This window comes from Monodelphis domestica, chromosome 2 (assembly GCF_027887165.1).
Source record: "Monodelphis domestica isolate mMonDom1 chromosome 2, mMonDom1.pri, whole genome shotgun sequence".
NCBI classification, from domain to species: Eukaryota; Metazoa; Chordata; class Mammalia; order Didelphimorphia; family Didelphidae; genus Monodelphis; species Monodelphis domestica.
Genome location: NC_077228.1, coordinates 318,650,908 through 318,677,198, shown reverse-complemented (window position 1 = coordinate 318,677,198; position 26,291 = coordinate 318,650,908). Strand labels below are relative to the sequence as shown.

The 26,291-nt window shown below is 32.5% G+C and overlaps 1 protein-coding gene across 4 annotated transcripts in view; it reads right to left on the bottom strand.

The window, feature by feature from the left end:
- ADGRB3 (adhesion G protein-coupled receptor B3) overlaps positions 1-26,291 on the bottom strand; it is a 954,807-nt gene that overhangs the window by 521,569 nt on the left and 406,947 nt on the right. For all 4 annotated transcript variants that reach the window (XM_001365288.4, XM_007484165.3, XM_056818441.1 and 1 more), the window contains exons 7-8: positions 10,495-10,659; positions 9,318-9,482 (exon numbers count right to left, since the gene is read on the bottom strand). In XM_001365288.4, coding sequence (XP_001365325.1) covers positions 9,318-9,482; positions 10,495-10,659 — 330 coding nt within the window. The remainder of the gene's footprint in view (positions 1-9,317; positions 9,483-10,494; positions 10,660-26,291) is intronic.

Genomic DNA, 26,291 nt, shown 5'->3' with positions numbered 1-26,291 from the left:
CTTATAGACTTTTAGTTAAGGGCAAACCACAATCTCACAAAGAAGCCTAGCCATTATTGTAAAGCTCTAATTCTTAGGAAGTTCAATATTATTTTTTAGTTACAAAACTAAATATTCCCCTTTGCAACTTTCTCCTTTTTATTCTTGAGTTTTTGCATGGTGGGCCACGTGAAAATAATTCTAATTTCTGTTCTACATGAAAAAATCTGTCAAATTCAAGAAACCAATTATAATTTTCAAATGATAGCCTAAACTAATGTCATTTTTATGATGTGTTGTTAATATAATATCCAAGGAGGAGAAATAACAAAGATTAACCAATGAAAAAATATATTATTGTTCTATGTTCTGATTTGAAATTGAGCAGCATGGCATCTAATAATGTTAAATTACATGAGAATGAATAATATTAGCCTGAAACTAACAAGCTGCCTTTCAATCTAGGCTGAAGAAGTCAGAGCCAGGGGGTTGAAGCTTTGAGAGTTCTCTCAAAGTTTCAGCTAGTAAACAGTCGGAGAAAAAAATTCACATTAATAATTATCCCCATGGCAACAGGTACAATGAGCAAAAATCAGCAATATGTAGCACACAAATTGATGCCTTATGAACTGTCTGTGATTCTTCCTCACTGATGACCATAAAATTGGGTTGATTTAATTAGGAAGAGTAGACAGGGCTGTCTAGCAATGACTATTTTTTTCTACCTAAGAATTGGATGTTGAATCAGATATTTATTAATCCAACAGATGGGCTCTCTGTTGTGGGGTATTCTGAAGTTGTAACTCATTATTCTACTTTTCAATGTGTCTTTGAAGTGACTTGGCAAAAGCAAATAAGCAATTTAAAATGAATTTCATTCATACTATATATCTGTCTACTAACTGCTCTTATTGTGGAATCTTTGTCAATATCTGTGTTTACAACTAGGTTCACTATTTTTACACATGAATGGTCAATGTCTCTCTGAAGAAAGACAAAAGCAGTGATGTGTGGAAAAAAAGGGAATGGGAATTCTAGGAAAAGACACCTGGATTACAAACCCTGACTCCTTCAAATACTATCCCTCTGACAATGATTATTGGTTCGGTCATTTTTTAATCACGTCTGACTTTTTGCTGCCCCATTTGGTTTTTTAGGCAAATATACTGGAGTGGTATACTATTTCCTTCCCTAGTTCATTTTACAGATGAGGAAACAGAGGCAAATAAGGTTAAGTGAGTTATCCAGAGTCACAAAGCTAGTGAATGTTTGAGGCCAGGTATGGATTTAGGAAGATGAGTTTTCCTGACTCCTGGCTTGGCACTCTCTCCACTGAACCATTGAATCTCGTCCCGTTTCTTAATCTATATAATGAAGGAATTAGATATAATGACTTCTAGGTTATCTTCCAAAATTAAAATATGTGATTGTATGCTTCATTCACTTAGTGAATATTCATTAAATACCAAGTATGGTATAGATGCTGGGATAGACACATAAATAAATATGACACTGAACCATCTTCAAGGAGTTTATAACCTCTCTCATACACACAAATATATACACAGATACACAGAGAGTTACAGTGTAAAACATTAGTACCCTATACCTCAGAATTTATATTTCCTTTAGAAATACATCATAGCTATTCTCATTTTCATTGAGAATCAGATTCTGTATAAATAACTTGGAATCAACTAGAAAAACTTGAAAAGTAAGTAGAAATTAAAAAAAAATAAGGCATTTCAACTTGTTTATTAAAGATTCCTACAACCCTCAGCCATGAAATTGGACTGGGAGATGAGGCAGAAGTAGCTTTTCTTTAAACATTTTTGTTTATTATATCATCTTATGTATTTTATACTATTACCCACAGAAGACTAAAAGCAAATATTTTAATTTAAATCAATTAAAGCGACATGAAGCACCTACTAAGTATAAGCACTTAAGTTAGGCTTTGGGCATAAAAAGGCAAAAACTTTGCTGTTCATGACTTTAGAAAATGTAGTTTTAAAGTCTTTCCCTTCCCAAAGGTGTGACATGTATACTATTCTGTGTTCGCCTAATTTTCTTATAGTTTTCTTCTTTATGTTCAAGTCATTCACCCATTTTGAATTTATCTTGGTGTACGGTGTGAGGTGTTGATCCAAACCTAATCTTTCCCACACTGTCCTCCAATTTTCCCAGCAGTTTTTATGGAATAGTAGATTTTTATCCCAAAAAGCTGGGATCTTTGGGAAGGGAAAGACTTTAAAACCAAGCAAGACTTAGAAAGAGTCACAAAATGCAAAATAAATAATCTGGAATACATCAAATTAAAAAGTTTTTGTACAAATAAAACCAATGTGTAACTAAAATCAGAAGGGAAACGTCAAATTGGGAAACAATCTTCATAAAAACCTCTGACATAGGTTTAATTACTCAAATTTACAAAGAGTTACATCAATTGTACAAAAAATCAAGCCATTCTCCAATTGATAAATGGGCAAGGGACATGAACAGGCAGTTCTCAGCCAAAGAAATCAAAACTATTAATAAGCACATGGAAAAGTGTTCTATGTCTCTTATAATCAGAAAGATGCAAATCAAAACAACTCTGAGGTATCACCTCACACCTAGTAGATTGGCTAACATGACAGCAAAGGAAAGTAATGAATGATGGAGGGGATGTGGCAAAGTCTGACATTAATTCACTGCTGGTGGAGTTGTGAATTGATCCAACCATTCTGGAGGGCAATTTGGAACTATGCCCAAAGGGTGACAAAAGACTGACTGCCCTTTGATTGAGCCATAGCACTGCTGGGTTTGTACCCCAAAGAGATAATAAGGAAAAAGACTTGTACAAGAATATTCATAGCTGCACTCTTTGTGGTGGCCAAAAATTGGAAAATGAGGGGATGCCCTTCAATTGGGGAATGGCTGAACAAATTGTGGTATATGTTGGTGATGGAATACTATTGTGCTAAAAGGAATAATAAAGTGGAGGAATTCCATGGAGACTGGAACAACCTCCAGGAAGTGATGCAGAGTGAGAGGAGCAGAACCAGGAAATCATTATACACAGAGACTGATACACTGTGGTACAATCGAAGGTAATGGAATTCTCCATTGGTGTCAATGCAATGTCCCTGAACAATCTGCAGGGATCTAAAAAACACTATCCACAAGCAGAGGATAAACTATGGGAGGAAAAAAAACATGGAGGAAAAGCTACTGCTTGACTATAGGGGGGAGGGGGATACGACTGAGGAGAAACTCTAAATGAACACTCTAATGCAAATACCAACAACATGGAAATGGGTTCGAACCAAAGAACACATGTGATACCCAGTGGAATTGTGCGTCGGCTATGGGAGAGGTGGTGGAAATGGGGTGGGGGGGGAGGAAAAGAAAATTATCTTTGTTTCCAATGAATAATGTTTGGAAATGACCAAATGAAACAATGTTTAAAGTAGGGGGGGGGGGAAAGAAAAGAAAATAAAAGAAAAGAAAAGAAAAGAAAAGAAAAAAAAGAAAATGTAGTTTTGGAAATATTACTTGTATATGGACACAGATATAAAATAATTTGAATAGAGTAAAATCATTTAAGATTGGGAAGGATGGATGAGGAAGATTTTTCAAAGGGTATTTACACTGAGCTAAGAACTCACATCTTCCTGACTTCCCATGCTCTACCCACTGTGCCATCCAGCTGCCCATGTCTAAACACAAAGTAGGAGCTTAATATGTAAACACATCAAGGCCTCGCCTACTTAAAGATGATAATTTAGCCCCTGGGTGTAGATTATAAGACCATAAATCAAGTGATTAAAAGGGAATTTAAAGGTTATTGAGTCTACTTTCCTTTTTTGGAGTTGGAGAATACTAATAATTAACAGTTGGGATCTGAACTGTGAATTTTTTTTACTTTCAAATCCAACATTTTTACTACTATACCATGTTGGGATCACCAAGGTCAAAAGTAAAGGGATGGAGAAAAGGTCCAAAACACAAGTCATTTTAGATTTTTTATAAAAAAAAAAAAAACATTAAAAAAATAAAACTATCAACACCATTAATTTGTTTCTTTAAGGTGCTAACCATGACATTTTCCCACTGGATTCAAAATCAAGTTATGGAAAAACCACCACAATCACTTTCAAGCAAATAAATTATTTGTTTTCACAATTAATCCTAATGATATATTTCTGTAAATAATATGTAGGAGGTAGCTAGGTGGCTTACTGGATTAATTGGAGAAAGAAATGGCAAACTTCTCTAACATCCTTGCCAAGAAAGTCCCATAGATAGCTATGGCCCATGGGGTCAGGAAGAGTTGGATAGGACAGAAAAACCTAAGAAAAAAATAATATGAAGAAGAGATAGAATTCCCATGAAACTGGAAATATACTTCTTCTAGGCAATTTCTTTTGAATGTGTCTCAAGTATACTCATTTCTATATACAGGAATCATGGCCAGGGATCAAAAGTAGGGTGATGCAGTTCATATCAATAGTGCATCTGAGAGGGCAGCTGGGTAGCTCAGTGGATTGAGAGCCAGGCCTAGAGATGGGAGGTCCTAGGTTCTAATCTGACCTCAGCCACTTCCCAGCTGTGTGACCCTGGGCAAGTCACTTGACCCCCATTGCCTAGCCCTTACCACTCTTCTGCCTTGGAGCCAATACACAGTATTGACTACAAGATGGAAGGTAAGGGTTTAAAAAAAAATAGTGCATCTGAGGAATAGGAAATAAGATGCTTTATCATCAATATGATTAATTAATAAGCCAAAGCTATCTATATATTATGTTTATTATTGAAATTAAAAACTTCTTAGAATACTTGATGGTTTTGTCTTGAATCCAAAATAAGTGAGGCATAAATTTAAATACAATAATGAAATTTGTAGTAGCTTTTATTGGGAAAAATTAGTAAGGAACGTAAGATAGTACTAAAAATAAAACAAGTAAAATATGTTCCTTTAAAATATTAAAGTTTTAGTATTGTTTTAAAAAATAGAAAATGTCATATAAAGTATTTTGTGGAGCTTTGTCATTTTTCTCCATTTATATTCTTTGAATCCAATTTTGTAATAAAATGTTATCAGTTGAAACCATGCACTCAGCACTATAAAAATTTTTGTTACTGACTGTGCAGAATTAAAAAGGGCAACCATTATAGCCAAGGGTGCAAATCAAGTTGGTCCTAGAAAACATTTGTTCTTTTCAAAGTCCGCTGTTCTGAGAAGAAACTTTTAATAATATTATTACTAAAAATGAAGAACAGTATACCCATTCTACCTCCTCACTTCATGTTTTTTATAATCAGTTTCTATCACCAAAAAAATCAGGAACTAAACCAGAAAAACAAATAAGCAAACAACTGTCCTGACATCAACACCTTTCCAATCTCTCTGATGCATATTTGTTATGAACTACCCCATCTTTCTTTTGATCCCTGTCTCTGTTTTCTGTTGGTAGAAATGGTACATTTGGAATACATTCAAAAGAAATTACCTAGGGCATATATATTTCTAGATTCATTGCAATTGGATCACCTCTTTTACATATAATTTACAGGAATATATAATTCAGTTTAATTGTGAAAACAAGTTATTTTCATGCTTGAAAGTGATTTGTGGTTGTTTTTCCATAACTTCATTTAGAAATCAGAAAAAAAGGAAATGTTAAGGTTAGCACCTCAAAGAAACAAATGAATGTCATTATAAGTTACATTTCTCAAGACATCTTATTAGTACTGCTTGCTTTAAATGATGTAAGCTTTTAAACAAATCTAGTGAGCAATAATGCCTTAAGAGGATTTTTTCTGTAAATAAATTTGTAAAATATTTTACTAACAGCAGGTGGCAATCTTTGAAAATCTGTTTGCAGCAGCACCATTTTACTGCTGTGGCACAAATGCGGTTTCAAAGGACAAGCAACAGAATCCTTTGAATGTTGAGAAATTGGTTCAGAAAGCTTCAAAACCCAAAAGATTTATACTTAATAATGCCCATAGTTTTAATGAAAATTCTTACAAGACAAAATAAATGCCTGAATATGTTAATTTCTTTCAGACAGGGAACAATGTAACATTCAGTGCTATTTTATGGGTATGTGTCCTCTGCCACAAAACATTACAGGAAAGAGATTTTTCATAACCAAGATTCGCTATAGCCTAGGAAAACCTCTGTTAACCTCAGCTTTTCCTAGGAATTTGTTTCTATTTTGAAAAATGCATTGCTTCTTTTCTATTATCTCCTCAAAATAGAGTTCTTGATTGTTTAAGCCAAATAGAGTACAACTCTATGCTAGATCCTAAGGATATAAAGACAAAAATCAAACACCTTTTGGCCCCAAGGAACTAACAGTCCATCTTTAACCCCATTTAGCATATTGTCCAAATGGAAAGAAGTTGATATACTTTTAGAAAACCTTTGAAAGAAGAAAAATAGCAAGAACTGACACTTGCATTTGAGTTCTTTTAGTCTTTATTAGACTGTGAGGTTCTTTGAGAATGAAAGTTAGATCTGATACCAATTCACATAATTTTCAAACTGAAAGTTTCTAAAATTGGTGTATTTTTATAGCAAATCATGTCTTTTATTGCTGTTACATATCATATTATTTAATATATAAGATTAATGGCAATTCAAACATATATTTATGTTTATCAAACATATATCTAACATACATGTTAGATATAAAATTAATAAATGCATTTATATTTAATATTTAAAAATTTTAAATAAAGTTTATGTATTCATTGGCTTATAATCAAAGGTCCATGTTCTTAGAATTAAAAAGTAAAATACAGGAGGTAGAAGCTATCCTAAAGGAAGCATCTAGAGCAACTCTTTGTTTTTATAGGAGAGGGTAGTAAGGCCCTGCAAATTAAAATGACTGACCAGAGATAACAGGTTAGTGGCAAGATTTAGACTAGAAACCAGTTCTCTCAAGTCAGAGGCCTTTTCCCCCACCATTTGGTCACATCAGAAACCTATTCCACATCAGAGGCAACAGAATAACAGAATTTTTGATTGCTATGAAAACTATATTAAAGCATGGAATTATGCACTTCTTAGTCTACTTGCTTCTTTTTTTCTTCTCTGCATTTCTATAGTGTGCTCCTACAAATGAGTAGTCATTTCATGGCCAATTTAAAAGATTTCATTAATAGTAAAAAGTAATCTCAGTGCAGTGGAGTGGCTCAGTGGATAGAGCCAGGCTTAGAGACAGGAGGTCCAGGATTCAAATGTGGCCTCAGACTGTTTCTACCTGTGTAATTCTGGGAAAGTCACATAAGCCCAATTGCCTAGCCCTTACCAGTCTTCTGCCTTTGAACTGATACTTAGTATAAATTCAAGGACAGAAATTAAGGGTTTTAGAAAAAAAAAAGTTGTCTGTTCCCTAAAGAATTGTTAGCTTCTTCTCTAAAATGAAGATGTTAGGTAGCTCTCTGTGATTCTTCAGTCTATTCTAAATTTATGATAGAATTAGATATTCCAGATATTTCCCATGATAATTAAGGCCTGAATTTGTGATCTTTTGATGACAATCCTCCCAGATCATTTTAATAAAGGGAAAGTGTATTAGGCTAAGTATAATAATAAGGATGTTTCAGTTTTGTAAAATAAAACAAACAAGATTTCTTCTTCTTTTCCTTCTCCTCTTCTTCTTCCTTCTTCTCTTCCTCCTTGTCATTCTTTTTTATTCCTTCTCAAATTCTTTCATTTAATCCTGACTGCAATTTTATGAGATAGGCAGTATTATAGTTATCACTCTATTTAAAATGAGTCAGTTGGGCCTAAAATGTTCAAAGAAACTTAAATTCATGAATATGTTGAGATTTTCTCAAGATCATGACATTATCAAGTTTTGTAAGTGGGATTAAAATTCAATTCTTGGGTGATTCCAAATGGAGGTATGCTTTCTACTACCTTATACTCTCTCTTCTCTCACTTATAACAGCTATCATTTGTAAAGTACTCTAGAGTTTATCTAACAGTTTGGTGGTGAGTGGGTAGAGATCTGTCCCTGAAATCAAAAGTCCTGAGCTCTAATTTGATCTCAGACATTTATGAATTGTGTGGACCTGGACAAAACAGTCATTTAACCTCTGTTTACTTCAGTTTCCTCAACTGTACAATGGGAATAAATAGTAGTAACTGCCTCCTACGATTGGCACGAGGAGAAAATGTGATATTTTTTAAGTGCTTGGCAAAGTGCCTAGCACATAGTAGGCAATAAATAAATGCTTGTTTTTTTCTTTCCCTTTCCACATTTTTCTCATGTGATCTTAACCTTGGAGATTAATAATATAAGTTTTATCTCTATTGTACAAATGAGCAAATCTATACTCAAAGAAGTTATAAGGTTATATGACTTGGTCATTAGAGAAATAATAACTAATGGACCTGGGACTAGAGCTAGTTATGTTGGTTAGAAATATATTCATCTATTATATTATATTATCACTTAAATTTTGTAAAATTAATATTTTAAATTGATAATTTTTATATTATCTCATTTAACCAGATGATACTAAACTCTCTCTAGAAAAATAAATAGCCAGAAATGTCTGATACAAAGGTTGAGTCTGACAATATATACAACATTCTTCCCTATGATACTATTCTATTTTTCTTATATCCAGAAGCATATTTTATTATCTCTTTGATTCTAAAATTTTTCTGTGTAAGGCTGAAATTTGTTTGGATTTTAAAAGTAAAAATATTTAAGTGTTATAAAAAGGCTTGAAATTAGATCATCTTAGTGATAGGAATAATTTCACATGATATTAATAATCATAACTAGCATTTCAATGGCACTTGAAGGTTTAAAAATTACTTTTTGAACTTTATTTAACCTCACAACAACCATGAGAGTTAGGTGCTATTTTTCTTCCCTTTTTATAGATGAGAAGACTGATTCTGACCAATGTTAAATTTCTTGCCGAAGGTCACAGAGCTAGAAAACATCTAAAGCTGCATTTGGAGTCATTCTGAATTCAGATCCAGTGCTCAATCCACTAGACCACATTTTATCAAGTTAGATAAGGGTAAACAAAGTGTAGAGATATAAGGCATATCAACGAATAAGGAACAGCACATATCTTAAAAATATCAAGAAAATCTCAATAATTATTAAAAGTAAGTTGTCTTTTTGATTTAAGAACCACTTTCTATTATGAGTCAATACAAATAAATGTAACATCAAGGCAATTTATAGACAGAAAAAAAAGAAAGATTTGGTTTTAGAATTTTATTTCTCTACTTTCTGCTTTTTCCAGTCCTTTTCCATCTCTATCCTTCCCCATCCAATTTCTAAATAAATATAGCAACCATAGAAAATTCTCACCAGGACATCTTTGCTCACTGCATCTTCGGACCTCTTCACCAGTTCCTTCACACTGTTGACCTGTTATTGCTGCACCTTGGCAAATCCTTATTCTCCTTTCCCATCCCCCATCGCATGACTTGGAACATCCACTCCAGTGACCCCATTGATTCCACTGGCCATTTGCTGGAGCAAATAACAGAAGAAAGAGTAGCAAGTCCATTGGACACTGTATAAATATACATCTATACTTAATTCTACTCTTCCATAAAAGTCTTCTTCTAAGGCCTCCTAATGATGAGGACATCTTATTGTTGGGTTCTTTAAGGCAATGTCAAATTAACATGAAGTTCTAATGGATCTTATGGAACTGAAAGGAAACTTTTAATCCCAGAGAGGCAACAGTGTTTAAGACTCTCATGGAACAATTAGTCTAGGTATGTTTGGAAAGATGCATTACCAGAAGGCTGGCTAAACAAGCATAGACATTTTTTCCTCTTATGAACTCTGTCCACTTAAAATGTACATGTGTCATCTGTCAGCTAAGAGAATCCCTACATTCATTAAATCATGGGTCATTTAACAATTGAAGTCTATAAATAGTGTCCCTAGACTTTAAAATGAAATGCCTTTTGGTCCTACATTTATTTCTATTGATTTATACTTAGCTACCTTTTTTAGAACTGTTAAAGGTATGTCTAAGGCTATCCATAATAGGAAATGGTCCAAAAGAAATAATGAAAAACAGAATCTTAATAAATTCTGTCATTCTTTCTTTATTTATTTTCTACTCAACCTTCTTATAACATAATTTATAAGAGTCTGAATTGTGCTATAATAAAATGCAAGGGACTGTGTCCCAACCATTCATAGTGCCTTTTCTTTGGGGTTACCACCTATTTTCACTGTATATAACATATATACACAGTTATTTACATATTATTTTCTGGATTAGAATTTAAACTCGTAGGGCAGGGATCAGTTTTTAAATATTTTCTTTACATCCTTTGCACTTATTACAGTCATTGGCATATAGTAAGTATTTAAGAAATGCTTATTGATTGATTGAAGGATCCTTTGAAACATGTTTTTACAAAATTCATCATCTTATGGTTTAGATGCTAGGACTGTGGTATAAGGAAGTTTCCAGGGCATGCAGAGGTTATGGCAGAATCCGTGTCTGATGATCTCATCTTACCTGTACAGTCTGGGTTATAACACTCTCTGCTCTCTGCCCAGGGACCTCTGCATTCAGAGCCACCATGGGCAGCTGCAGTGCACTGCCGGCTTCTTTGCTGGGTGCCGTTGGAGCATGTCACTGAACACTGACTCCAGGAACTCCATTCCTGCCATTGTCCATCAACTATCAAAAGCAGAAAGAGATATATGGAGAAAGATATAATAAAGATTCTACAGAATGAAAACTTTGGAGCAAAATAAAAATTTTAAATAGTCCCTTTAAAGAAAGATTTTAATCAGGGACAGCTGAATGACTCAGTGGATTGAGAGGCAGGACTAGAGATGGGAGGTCCTGGGTTCAAATATGAGCTCTGACATTTCTTAGCTATGTGACCCTGGGCAAGTCACTTAACCCCCACATTTCTGCCTTCAAACCAACACAAAATATTGATACTAAGGCAGAAGATGAGGGCTTTTTTTTAAGGAAAAGAAAAATATAGAGCTTACCCAAAGTACTTTGTTCTACTAACTTTTAAATACAAATTTAGATATTCAAAATTTTTTACCTAAACTTGATTTCATTTAAGCCTCATAACAAACTTGTGAAGTTAGTATGTATTAGTATTCTCATTTTATGGATGAGTAAACTGATTCTGAGAGACACTTGTTCAAGATCAGAATAGGAAGTGCTAGTTCTTGGATTTGAACCTATGGTTTAGGATCCTTTACACAGAATACTTTCCATTATGAAGGGGGGAAGTCACTAATGAATTAAAATACAATTTTATGTATCTCTATACATATTACAATGGGTTGTCATAGGTTTTTTCACTATGCCTTCATGTTCATTTCATGTTAGATATTTTAGATCAAAAATATATGATGAAAGTTCACACAGATGATAAAATAAAAACAAAAGTAAAATCAGAGGTAAACACAGAGGTTTTTTTTTTAAGTTTATGGCTTTAAAAAATCATAAATAACATGACCATGGCTATGATTTCTAGTGTGCCTCTATATTTTCCTAGCTATGTTTATTCAAAGCTTACTTCTTTATCAATGATGAAAAAATTCATCTGCAATTCAGAGCAATCTATCAAAATTACTATGAAAAATAGCAAAAATAACAAAATTATAACTGAGATAAAAATTAATATGATTTCATTTAGGACTTGAAAAAAAGAACATGCTTATAATCAAAGAAAAAATTGCCTACTAATGATCTATCTGAACTATTTGTTAAAGTTTATGAAATGAAAGACATCCTAAAATGCCAATTTAATAGTATCGTGCTAGTGGAATTTGCAGTTATTTTTTTATTAAAAGCCTCTTATACAGTCTTTAGCTGTATATTCTATTCATTAGATTGCATAGCTTATTCATTATGCATGAACTCTATAAAACTTAGGGTCTTTCTTACCCTCAATGGTGAGCAAAAACCTTACTGAGACACCCTAGACACCTCTGTCCCATTTTCCTAAAGCAGGAAGATAACTGAAAGATGTGATTCCTTTAAGATCAAGATTTTCTTGGGGGCAGCTAGGTAGCTCAGTGGATTGAGAGCCAGGCCTAGAGACAGGAGGTCCTGGGTTCAAATCTGACTTCAGACACTTCCCAGCTGTGTGACCCTGGACAAGTTACTTGAGCCCCATTGCCTAGCCCTTACCACTCTTGTGCCTTGGAAGCAATACACAGTACTGGTTACAAGATGGTAAGGGTTTTAAAAAAAATAATTTAAAAATCAAGATATTCTTTATTAAGCTAGGACATAAATGTTCATGGGAACAATTTGGTCTCGAACAAAAAGGCTCAAAGTTTGACCATCCAGAAAAAATACTTATACTTTCCTTGGTTACTTCAGGTTGGTTTATTCATGGTTATTCTCTCAAGGACTGTCAGTTTCTCCAAGTCACTCTGGGTCCCAAAGACAGTCAGTTTCTTTACATTAATCTGGGTACCCATGTAAATAGAGTCAATCTTATACATCTTCATTACCCACATAGTAGAGCAACTTGAGCATATCAAGATAATTACCAGGAAAATTTACACACAGGTTATCAGTTAGAAAGAAATAACCTTGTTTCTATTATAATGTATATATATATATATATATATATAATGAAAAATAAACTTTAAAAAAGTATTGTTTTACCATCAATATTTATCTATTACATAATATCGATACCATGATCTGTACTAAGCATAATATTAATTGATTTTTAAATGACTTCCAACTTACTAGAGAATATGATTTCATTAGACTAATAAAACATAGATAAATGTTCCTAGAGGACTTAGAACATATTTATATACCTATACACACAAAAACATAATTGTACAATTTAAGTAGCATAAAGAAAAAAAGTTAAAAAAGAAATGAACTGATCAGCATGTTATAGATGTAATAAAGGAAGTCTTTTAGGCAGAGGTGGGTTACAAGTAGGTGAGGAGAGTATTTGTAAAAGTATTAATGAATAATTCCAGTGGTCAGAATGACAGAGATGCTCTAAGAAAGCAGAAGTCATCAGGCTACTGTAGATCAGAGAGTCTCTGTTATTTGTGTTGATGAATAATGAAAATCATTGTTACCAAGATATGGATGGATAGAAAGAAGTACAAAAATTTCCTGGAAATTTTAGAGTTTATTATGATTTTTCTTGGAAGGACAAAAGATACATTACACTATTAAAAATATCACTGATGGTATTTGAAAAAAGCCTGCTGTTTTATATTCAGGAAATTTTTTCTTCAGTGCTTTTTTATTAATATGTATATATATACATATATATACATAGGATGCTCATATGAATGGCTTGAAGCTAAAACTCATGAATTGGATAATAGTTGATATTAACCCATAATAAATGCTCATATAAACTTCAACAACAGAATATAATGACTTGAATTGTAGAATAATTTTTTGGGGTGGGGGAGCATGAAATAATCATTAAGAGTAAAATGGATGTTTTCAAGAAGCATGGATTATATTATTAGAAACTTTCATAGGTTAATTTCATCACTGATTAATAACTACAAGGGACCTCAGAGGTCACTTTCTTCCACTTCTCCAATTTAGAGATGATAAATAAAAGCTCAAAGAGGTTAAATGCCTTATCTTTCATCAATCAAGGAATAAGTAGCACATTAAAGATTCAGATGTCAGGTCTTAGATTCCAAATTTAATACTCTTTCTCAGTGTGCCATTCTGCTAAAGGATCACACAAATATTATCATTGGAAGGGAGCTTAATGCTCATTTACAATCAATTAATAATTTTATATTTGAGGAAACAATGTCCTAAAATAGTTAAAGGACTTTGCTAAGGTTACACAGCTAGTTAAAAGCAAGGTTGGAACTAGAAGTTCCTAGACTGTAAAACCCTAGAAGGCAGTGGCTATGTTCTATCAAACCATTTCCTCACTTCCAACTCTTACCCCAGTTCTCTGAATATAGTTTGTTTAGTACTGTTTTTAAATTTTTAATGAAGACATTGATGTGCTAACTCTCAACTGAGTGCTCTTTCTAAAACACCAGACTATACTTTCCACTCCAAATAAACACCTAAAATCCTAACTTTCAGTTCTTATGTAGTCCACATCAATAAAGCTGTGGGTTTCCTATTACAAAATAGATAATGGCAAAATTGGACAACTCTGCAATAACATCAAAAGAGCTACCTTAGAAAGAAACATCTTTGGAGTGGGCCTACCTCTCAACAAATATGAAGTACCATTTTTTCTTCTCTGACTCAGAAATGTTTGTTACATACATACTGTTTGGAAGAAATATGTATGTATGCAGTTGTATGGATGTGTATTGACCAAACACCAAATTTAAGCTCATGTTCCTAAGCAAATTCATTAAGATTTTTTTCTATAATCAACTAAAACATTAATTAATTTGAAGTATCTATTAATTAAATCAATTATTATCTATTAATGCAGTTGGCAATGCTCAAATTTTGCAGGTATGTCACCAATCTCTAGTCCCTTGGTAGTGTGGCAAAAACTTTCAGTCAATATTTTTATGGGACGTTGATGCTAAAGAAAGCACAAGTCTTACTCGAATAATTATCCTTCTCAATGGGAATGTAATTAATTGATAAATATTTATTGAATTTCAAAGTGAGGGAAAGACACCATGCTAGGAACTGTGGAGGACAAGGAAGTTACAGACAGTCAATTATTACTCTTAAGCTATTTATAATCCTATTGGGGAAAGAAGACTTGAGGCAAGGAAAGCAGTCAATAAGCTAGTTAACAAACATTTATTAAATAATGACTATGTGCCAGATACTGTTCTAAGTCCTGGGAATACTTTACAGGCAAAAAAAAAATGCCAAAGGTCCTAGGGAACATATATATTTAATGGGATTTGGAGGGGAGAGAACAACATGTGAATAACAGGGCATATATAAAATATATACAGAAGAAGTAAAAGGCAGTTTAAAAGGGGGAAGGCACTAGCATCCAAAGAGTTGGGATACAGAAAAGCCTAAAAAGTTGGACTTAAGTTTTGAAGTAGATAGAGGAATCAATAGGTGAAGATAAGGGAACAGGGCATGGAGGGGAAAGGCACAGACAAGAAATGCAATATTGCCTATGAGAAAAAAAGACTAGGATGATGAATAAATAGAAGGATAGGAAAGTTACGGTTATAAAAAGCTTTAAATAGTCAGTGGAACTGTGTGTGTTTTTTTTTTAATTCTGACAATAAAAAAGAGCATTTAGAAGTCAGCAAGCCAGAATGATGGATGATATTTTCATACCAACACATAAAAATATACTTTGGCAACTTAATGGATGATGGATTATAGTGGTGATGGACTTGAGAAGGTAAATTCCCTAAGGAGATACTGCAATAGTTCAGGGAAGAGGTGATCTATGCCTGAGATAGGATTGTGGTTATGTAAGTAGAGAGAAAAGATATTTATGCGAGCTATGGAAAATGTTGAAAAGACAAGGCTTGGAAATATATTGAAATGTGGGATGAGAATGAAGAGTCAAAAGTGATACATAAGTCACAAATCTGGGTGTTTGAGAGGATAATAGTTTCTTCTTGTAGTAAGAGGGAAATTTGAAAATGGAGAATGTTTTGGTTGAAAGAGAATGAGGTTGGGTTTTTTTGACATGTTGAGTTTGAGATCACTACAAGATAGCCTGTTCAAGACATCAAAGAGGTAATTAGTGGTAGAGAACTGTAGAGGGAGAGAGAGACAGAGACTGAGATTAAGACAGAGAAAGAGAAGGGGAAGGTTTTATATATGTATATACACCTTGTAATCATCTGCAGGTAAATGATCACTGAACTATTAGTGAAAGTACAAGTGATATACTATAGAATAAAAAGAGAAGAGGCCACAGGACAGGATCCTTGGAGAACCTCATGTGTTAACTGTGTGAAAGGGGGCTGAAGAATCTACAAAATCATCTGAGGAGTATTTGGATAGATATGAGGAGAACTAAGAGAGCAATTTAAAAAATCATAAAGAAAGGGAATTTCAGGAAGAAGTGATAAAAAGTATGAAATTATTTGGACAGGTCATGAGAGATGAGTATTGAAAAAATGCCATAAGATTTGTCAATTAATAAAACTCTAGTAACATTGGAAAGGTAAAATCTATGGAAGAATAACTTCAAAAGCTAGAATGAAGAGGAAGTAGAAGTGAGTGTGAGAAGAAATGACACTAAGCCAACAATTCTTTTATGATGGATAACAAATAACTTATAATTCACATCTTCCTCAGTCATAGAAAAAGTACTATATACAGAGTACTTAATAAACACATCTTCTTATTAAAGATAATAGGGGTAACATAAGTTCAGAGGAGGGAAAGATCAATATTTGCCAATGTTGTCAGGGATATTTTCTTGGAAGAGAGTGGGACTTTGAAACTTAAAAAAAAGATATGATTTGGAAAGGGAGAGGGGATAGCAGATATTCTTAGAAGAGAAAAGAAGATATAGAGCAGAAGTAAAAAGCTAGGAATTTTCAAGGAATATTTGAACATATTAGGCAATATATTGTTCTCACTTTTTAGAGGAGAAATTGGTCATAAGTTCAGAAAGGCAGATACTGAATACCAGATTTAGGAGTTTGTAATTTATCTAAGAGATGAAAAGGAAATCTTTAAGGATGTTGAGAATGGAAGTAAATAATAAAGTGATATGTTAAAAATTAATATCTTGGAAAGGAGAAACTGGAGACAATATCAGTTAAAAGTATAAGTTGGAAAAAATGAGCTAATAACAAAAACAAAATGAACTTAATCATGAAAGATTACTATGATAACAAAGAAGGGTAATATTCTTTGAAGAAAACACCAATGTCAAAAAAGCTACAAAAAAGCCTCAAAAATGTGAGTAACATAGAAACCCAACAAGAATTCTTGGAAGAGTTCAAAAATGACTTTCAAAATCAGATGAATAGAAGAAAATTGGGAAAGAAATGAGAGTAATGTAAGATAATTATGAAAAGAGAATCAATATTTTGGAAAGATTAGCAAATGAAAATACTAAAGAAAATTACTTAAAAACCGAATTAACCAAATGGAAAAGAAGGTACAAAAATTCACTAGAGAAAAGAACTAAAAATAAATAACTAATAGAACTGGCCAAAAAAAAAAGATTCAAAAGCTCACTGAAGAAAATAATTCATTAAAAATTGGAATTAGACAAGTAGAAGCTACTGACTCTATGAGAAATCAAGAAATAATAAAATAACAACTAACATGAAACAGATTGAAGAAAGATAATTTAAGAATTATTGGACTACACAGTAACAGCAATAAAGTATAATGACCTACTAAGAATGATATGACTATTATCAGCAATGCAAGGATCCAGGATAAACCCAAGGAACTGATGAAGAAAAAGGACTATCCACTTCCATAGAAGGAACTGATGGAGTTCATAATTCAGCAGACTGAATTATGCCATTCTTCATTTTATTTCCTACATGAATTTTTCTTCAGTATAAGTTACGTGTCTTCCTTCACAACATGATGAACTTTCATGGAAACATGTATTGTATAATGAGAAATATACAAACTATATCATATTATCTGCTGCCTTGAGGAAGAAGAAGTGGGAAGGAGAGAACATGGATCACAAAATGTTAGAAAATTATTATTGGAAACTGTACCAACATTTAATATGGAAAAATTTTTAATAACTTATAAGAAAAAACAAGTAATTTTTGGACTACCTGAAAATCATGATCAACAAAGAGACTAGACATAATATTTCAAGAAAATTATCTAGGGAATATATCCTAAAATCCTAGAACTAGAGGAGAAAAAATAAATTAAAAGAATCCATTCATCACCTCATGAAAGAGAGTCTAAAATGAAAACTCCCTGAAATTTTATAGCCAAATTTTAGAGCTTCCAGGTCTAGGAGAAAATCCCACAAGCAATCATAAAGAAACAGTTTAAATATCATGGAGTTAGCCAGGATTACATAAGATTTAGCAGCTTTCAGACAGATTGTCGGATTTAGAATATGAAATTCTGAAAGGTAAGAGAGCTAGGATTACAAACAAGAATAATTTACTCAGAAAAACTAAGTATAATTCTTTGGGGAAGAAATGGATATATAATGAAACAGAGGATTTTCAAGCATTCCTAATGAAAAGACCAGAGCTGAATAGAAAATGTGACTTTTAAATACAAGATTTAAGGAAACCATAAAAAAGGTAAACTTGCAAGTTAAATCATAAGGGATTAAATTAGATTGAACTGACATGTAACTCTTAAGAACTTTGTCATTATTAGGGCAGTTAGAATCATGGCTGTGATTTAACTATGATTGGAACATTTTAAAAATATGTGATGGGAAAGAGGGGTGTTCTAGGAATAGAGACATTCTAGAAAGAGAGACAGACAGAGACAAATACAGAGGCAGATACTGAGAGAATAAAACAGGATGGAAGGAAATACAATTAGTATTCTGACCATGGATGTGAATGGGATGAACTCATCCATAAAATGGAAGTGGCTAGCAGAATAGATTAAAAACTAGAATCCAATAATATGTTGTTTACAAGAAAAACTCTTGAAACATAGTAAAAATAAGGGGTTGGAGTGGAATCAACTATACTTCCACTGAGGTAAATAAAAGCAGGGTTAGCAATCATGATTTCTAATAAATCAAAATTTTAAAAAATTGACCCAATTATAGAGATACTCAGGTAAACTACATTTGCAAAAAGGTATCATACTAAATGAAGTAATATTAATACAACATGTAAATACACCAAATGGCATAGCATCCAAATTGTAAAAGGAAAATTTTTAAATGAGTCACATGAGGAAATAGTGAAATTATGATAGTGGATAGACTTTCTCTCCCCTCTCAGAATAAATATAAAATAAAATAAACAAGAAAGAACTTAAGAAGATGAATAGAAATTCCAAAAATTATATATGATAGCCCTCCTGAGTAATGTTTTTCTCAGCTATAAATGGCACCTTGAATAAAATTAATCATGTATTAAGGCATAAAAACCTCACAACCAAATGAAGAAAAGCAGAAATATTTAATGCATTATTTAGAGACCATAATTCAATAGTTATAAAAGCTGATTAAAAATTAATTGGAAACTAAAAATTCTAATAAAAAAGAATGAGTGGGTCAAAGAATATATTAAAGAAACAATAAATAATTTCATTTAAGCAAATGAAAACTATGAAAGAGCATACCAAAGTTTATGAGATAAAGCCAAGCAATACTTAGGGGAAAATTAACATCTCTAAATGCTTACATTACAAAAAACAGAGAATGGCAGGTCAGTGATTAGATTATGTAATTTAAAAACAAACAAACTAGAAAAAGAACAAATTAATATGTCCAGTTAAACACTAAATTAGAAATCAGAAAAAATATAGGAGTGATTGATGAATTTGAAATTAAGATAATTAAACTAATAGATAAAACTAGGAGCTGATTTTACAAACAAACAAATGAACAACAATAAAATATATTAAGCACTGGTTATTTGATTTTAAAAAAGAAAGAAAAACTAATCACAATTATCAAAAATGCAGAGGTAAATTCACCTCTGATGAAGAAATTAAGAGCTATTTTACCCAATTATATGCCAATAAATATAACAATCTAAGTAGAATGGATAGAAATGAATATTTACAAAAATATAAACTGCAGATTAACAGAAGGAAAAGAATATTTAAATAATCCAATCTTAGAAAAATAATTAGACAGGTCATTAATGACTTCCTTGAGAAAATATTTCCAGCACGAGATTGATTCATGAGTGAATTTCACTAAACAAAAAAAAAAACAATTCCAAAGTTATGTAAAATATTTGGAAAAATAGGCAAATAAGGCATCTTCTGAAATTTCTTTCAGATACAAATATGGTGTTGATACCTAAACCAGGAAAAGCAAAAATAGAACAAGAAAACTGTAAAACTATTTCCTTATTGAATGTTGAATTTACAATTTTAAATAAAATACCAGCAAGACTATTACAGTGATAAAATACAAAGATCATATACTATGACTAGTTAGGATAATACCAGAAATGCAAGGATTATTTAGTAATACTATCATAATTGACCATACCAAAAACAAAAGCAAAATTAAAATGTATATGATTATCTCAATAGATATAGAAAAAGTTTTTTGATAAAATATAGCACTCATTCCTATTAAAAATAATAGAAACTACAAAAATAAAAGTAGCATTCCTTAAGATGATAAGTATCTGTCTAAAAGCACCAGCTAGCATTGTCTTTAAAGTGGATGAGCTAGAAGCTTTCCAATAAGATCAGAGGTGAAGATAGTAGTAGTCTCTGGGTGATCGAGAATGACTATTGTCTTTGTGCATTATCATTTTTTGATGCACCCTCATGTGGCTTTGAAGTCCAAAGACTGAGGCTGAGAGTTTGTGGCACACGGGGCCTGGGACGCCAGGTGTTACGGGAGGTGCGGTTATGGCCTGGTGTCGGCATTCACGGGCAGCGGCAAGACGTCCACATCGTTCATTTTCAAAGATGGCGGCAGCATGGTGAATGTGGGTTCGCCAGCTGCTTCTGACAGAGGCAGCGAGTTCTAGTTGCTTTGGTGTAATGCCAGCCCACTTCAGGTTTGACTTTAGCTGATCCTTGAATCTTTTCTTTGTTCGGCCTTGTTTCCTGAGTCCAGCTGACAGTTCACCATAGAATACCTGTCTTGGTATTCGCTAGAAGCTTTCCAATAAGATCAGAGGTGAAGATAGGATGCCCATTATCACCACTATTATTCAATATTGTACAAAAAATAGCTATAGCAATAACAGAAGAAGAAATCTAAGGAATTAGAATAAGTAATAAAGAAATAAAACTATCACTCTGCAGATAAATGATCATCTACTTTGAGAATTCTAGAGAATCAAATAAAAATTAGTTGAAATAATGACCAACTTTAGCAAAAAAAAAAGCAAATCCATATAAATCATCTGCATTTCTATATATCAGAAACAAAGACAAGCAATAAAAATAAAAAGAGAAATTTCATTTAAAATAAATAAAGAAAATATCAAATACTTGTGAATCTACCTATCAGGATAAACTTAGGAACTATATGAACACAATCACGAAATACTTTTTAGTCAGATCAAATAGAGTCAGATCAAAATAACAAAAGGAATATCAATTGTTCATGCAAAGACTAAGCCAACTTTATAAAAATGAAAATTCTTCTTAAATTAATTGATTTATTCAGTATCATGCTAATTAAATTACAAGAAAAATAATATTTTTAGAACTAGAAAAATATAATTAAATTCTAGAAGAATGAAAGATCAAGAATATCAAGGGAATCAACGGGAAAAAATATAAAGGAAGGTGGCCTAGCATTACCAGTTCTCAAACTGTATTTTTATCAAAGTCATACTCATTAAAGCAATTTGGTACTAGCTACCATATAAAGTGGTGGATCAGTAGAATAAATTATGTTTATAATATACAGCAGTAAATAATCATAGTGGTCAAGTGTTTGACAAACCCAAAGATCCAAATATTTGTGACAAGAACTCACTGAGTAAGTGGCTAAGTAAACTAGAAAGCAGATTGGCAGAAAATAAGTATAGAATAGCACCTCAATGTATACCAAAATAAGTCAAAACGGGTACATGATTTAGACAAAAAGGGTGATATAAGCAAATAGAATAGTTTAGGAAATTTTACCAGACTGATCTATGGATATGGAAAGAATTTATGAGCAAAAACAAAAACTTTGAGATTCTGAATGCATATTATAATATATATATATATTTAACTTTTATTAAAAATGTTCTTTTTTCTGGTCTGTTTCCCTTTGAAACATGGAAAATATGGAAATTTGTTTTGCATTATTTTACATGTATAGTCTCTATAAATTGTCTTCTCAAGAAGAAGTTAGGGAAGGGAGAGAATTTAGAACTCAAAGTTAAGGAGAGAATATTATAGAAGATAAAATAGATAATTTTGATTAGATTACGTAAAAACAGTTTTGTCAAACAAAACCAAAGCAGCCAGCAGAAGGAAAGCAAGAAAATGTAAACAAATTTTACAAAACCTTTATCCAATAAAAGCCTGATTTTTCAAAATTTTAGAGAACTGAGTCAAATGAATAAGAATATGAATCATTCCCCAAATGATTAATGGCCAAAGGATTTAAATCATCACTTTATGTTTGAAAAAATGAATGCTACCTATAATAATATTTTTAAAAAGCTATAAAACATTATTAATTAAAATGCAAATTAAAACAATTAAATGCAATTTAAAACGAATGGAAAATGGAACAGATTAGGAAAGTGACAAATGTTGGAGAGGATGTGAGAAATTTGGGACAATAATGCACTGTTGGCGGAGTTGTGAACTAATAACACCATTCTAGAGAGCCATTTTGAATTATTCCCCCAAGACTCCAGAACTATGCATACTTTTTGAGCCAGCAAAATCACTATTAGGTCTGTCTCCCAAAGAGAAAAAATAATAGGAAAAAGACCTATATTTTAGTAGCTCTTTTTGTGTTTCATAGGATTGGTTATCAAAACATACCAATCATTAGGGGAATGATTGAACAAATTATGGTTTAAGATTGTGATATAAGAAATGATAAACAGAATGCTTTCAGAAAAACCTGAAAAAATTTGTGTAGAAGAAAGGGAATGGAAAGAAAGAACAAGAGCATTTGGACTAAAATTGTAAAAATCCACAGAATATGAAAAATTATTTTTACATGTAATTGGAAAAATATTTTAACAAGAAATATTAAGCAAGATGATTTTAGAAAAAATGAGAAGGTATACAAACTAAAGCAAAGTGAAGGAGCAGAAGGAGGAGAACATTATATAGACAGCAATATTACATGTTGATCAATTGTGAAAAGCTTGGCTATCCTGAAAAAGTCAATGATTGCAGATAATTCCAAAGAACTAATAAGGAAAATTGTTATTTACCTGAAGGGGGGGATGGTGGTTAAAAAACAAAGATAAGGGAATCTGAATGTAGATTGAAGTATATTTTTTAAACTTTTAAGAATTGTCCTTTTTTCTGATCTGTTTTCTTTTGTAACAGGGCTAAAATAGAAATATATTTTGCAACATTTCAAATGTATTATCTATATGAATTGTCTTCTCAAGCAGGAGTTGGGGGGAGGAGAAAATTTAAAGTTCAAAATTTAGGAAAAAAATGAATTTTTTTACATGTAATTGAGAAAAAAAAGACACAAAAAATGACTCCAGGGTTTTAAATGTGGATTCCTCTCTTACTGATATAAAGAAGTTAAGAAGGATATTCTGTTTTAAATGAAAGACTATGAATTCACATTATAATTTTTCGAGTATAACATTGGACAGTAAGGTATCCCAGAAGAAATACTAAATTAATTTTTAATATTTATTTCATGTTTAATCATATTAATTCTAGGTCACATTAACTATGATGCACATACATATACACAATCCTGAAATCAATAAGTTATGCAAGGAAATGTCAAGAGATTTGTCTTTAAATCACATATTATCTTTAATTTATAGCATCATTCATTAGAAACTCTAATCATTATTTAGTTTGGGAAGGGTGTAGGATAGAGACCTTACAGTTATTCACATTGTCACAATATGTGGAAATTAGGTAACTTTTCAGAATTGGTAGCACTTAGAGGAAAAGATAAATAAGATTTCTATTCCAGGTTCCTACTCAGACAACTGTGGTGGGGGGATGGAATATGGAACATCTTTGTTCATACTCAGAAACCACAACTTAAGAGTTGTAAGTAAGTAAGGATGAACTTGGGGTACATCTTTACTATGTCCCTGCTTTTCCTCTCAATGAAATGAGGGAATGGGATTCCTCTTGAGTACCTTCAGTATCAGCAAAGCAAAGGGTGGGGAGAGACTTCAGATAGGCTGATCTACTAACAGGCTATTGCAGTATTACAGGGGTACAATGATAAGAGTTTGCACATGACTGCCAGCAGTGTCAGAGGAGAGAAAGGGGGCATTTTCAAGAGATATTGTAAAGATTAAGCTGATAATCATGGGCAACACATTGGTTACCTGATGATTACTAATTTGTTACATACTTATTAGGATAGGAACTCCTAAAAGTCAAAGAAGAGGAAGTAATAATTTTCTTATTCATTCATTCTTCATTTCTAAAGCCATTATGGAATCAACTATGACATTTCTCTACAAAGGGCTGTGGAAGTCAATTTATTAGGTGCTTACTATTATTCTAGTAACATTTGGACAAAGCACTCCTCTTTGGCCATCATTCTGCTTGTGTGTTATAAGCTGATTGTTAATATTAAATTTCTTGGGGGCAGTTGGGTGACTCAGGCCTGGAGATGGGAAAACCTAAGTTCAAATCTAGCCTCAGACACTTCCTGGGCAAGTCACTAAACCACAATGGCCTAGCCCTTACTGCTCTTCTGCCCTGGAGCTGATACTTAGTACTGATTCTGAGACAGAAGGTAAAGGCTTTGCTTTGTTGTTGTTGTTGTTGTTTTTTCATTTTAATAAGTTCCTTGAGATAGTGGACCATGTAAACTCTTTGAGGTCAGGAATTGTTTCTGCTCTTTTAATTTGTTCAGTATGACATTTAGTAAGCATTTAATAAGTACTTTTTCATGTATTCCTTGGTCCTATAAAAATAGAGAAGAGTTACTTGGGCATTTAAATAATACTCCTAATATCATCGCAAACATTCCCTTTCAAATACTTCTCCCCATGTACAGTTCCCACAGAAGGGCATAGACATGAATCTTCATTTTGTTCACTGCTAATATTCCTTTTGCCACAATTCTGCACAACCATCCAAGATATTAAAGGGCACCTTCTGGGAGAATGGTTGTGGGGGGTCCATTAGAGTCCAATTCAGGTTCTGAGGAGCGTGAGGATGAATCTTTCCCTACTTTCTAACCTGCATCTAGGACTTTCACTAAATATTAGAGCATTTAATCTAGGCAGCATTTGTCTTTGATTTCTGGATCATCTTCCTGCCCTAAATCTCTCCCTGCTGTAGTCTGTCCTCTATTCAGATTTCAAAGTGATTTTCCTAATTTTCTGACTCTATTACTCCTTTATTCGATCAACTCCAGTGAATTCCTTTTGCTTTTAGTACAAAACTGAAAATCCTACATTTGGTAAATCTTATAAAACCTGCCCTCCTATATTTCCAGTCTTCCTATATCTCACTTGAAAATACATATCCCCAGGAACACTAGCTTTCTTGAAGTTCTTCACATGAAGTAATCAGTCGCCTGGGTCTATGTATTTACATCAACTGAAATTCTCTTCCTCCTTCACTATAATTCCTGGCTCTCCTTCAAATTTCACATAAAATCCCACCTGACAGAAACACATACACACACACACACACACACACACACACACACACACACACCAAAAAACAAAACCAAAAAAACCCTTCTTTGATCCTTCCTAATGATAGTATCTTCCTTTTGAGATTATCTCCAATAAGTCCTCCATAAAGCTTGTTGTCATATATTTGTGTTTGAATAGTGTTTCTTCCATTTAATCATTTTCATTCTTCTTTGCATCCCTAGCATTACCTTACATATAGCAAAATAAATTATTGTTGATCTGTTGACTTGTCACAATTAAGTTTCTTTTCTTGCAAAAAAAGAAGCTTTAGCAACTTCCTATTTATGTTTTTAATTAGGGAATCTACTTATTATATAGCATGTCAGTTAATGTTTTATGTAAACTTTGTGTATGAAGAGTGGTAAATTATTATTGAGAGGTAGTCATGTCTTGCTGAAAGTGCAATGAATTTTTTACTGAGGAAAAATAAGCATTCAATGTCTAAGTTCTTTAAAAGAGACAAGTAATGTTTTTTTTTACAATTCTTACATACATAATAAAGAGGAAATAGAATAAGTCAATCAGAGGATGAACAATTGAAACCCAAAGTCAATACAAATTGGCACATTATAAAAGTACTTTTACTACATTGTCTAATTCCATTCATATATCAATATATTATAGAAATTGCTTAACTGATGTGGAATTGAATACAGAGGATGCTAAAGATTTTCTATTTGTGGAAATATATGTAGGAACACCTTGCTAGATAAAGAAATTATATCTACATGAACTCAAGTGGATATTTTTTTTCTGTTTTTGGTAAATACATCTCCTCACCTTATTTCTCCTCACTTATCTTCTGATTTCTAGGTATTGACTGTTTCGCTGGTTGCTAGAAAAATTTAAAAATGGTGGATTGAAGGAAAGATGGTTGGCAAATTTTAAAATCTTTTATTGTGCTAAGATTTTTCAGTTTCTAGTATATGTAGGGATAGG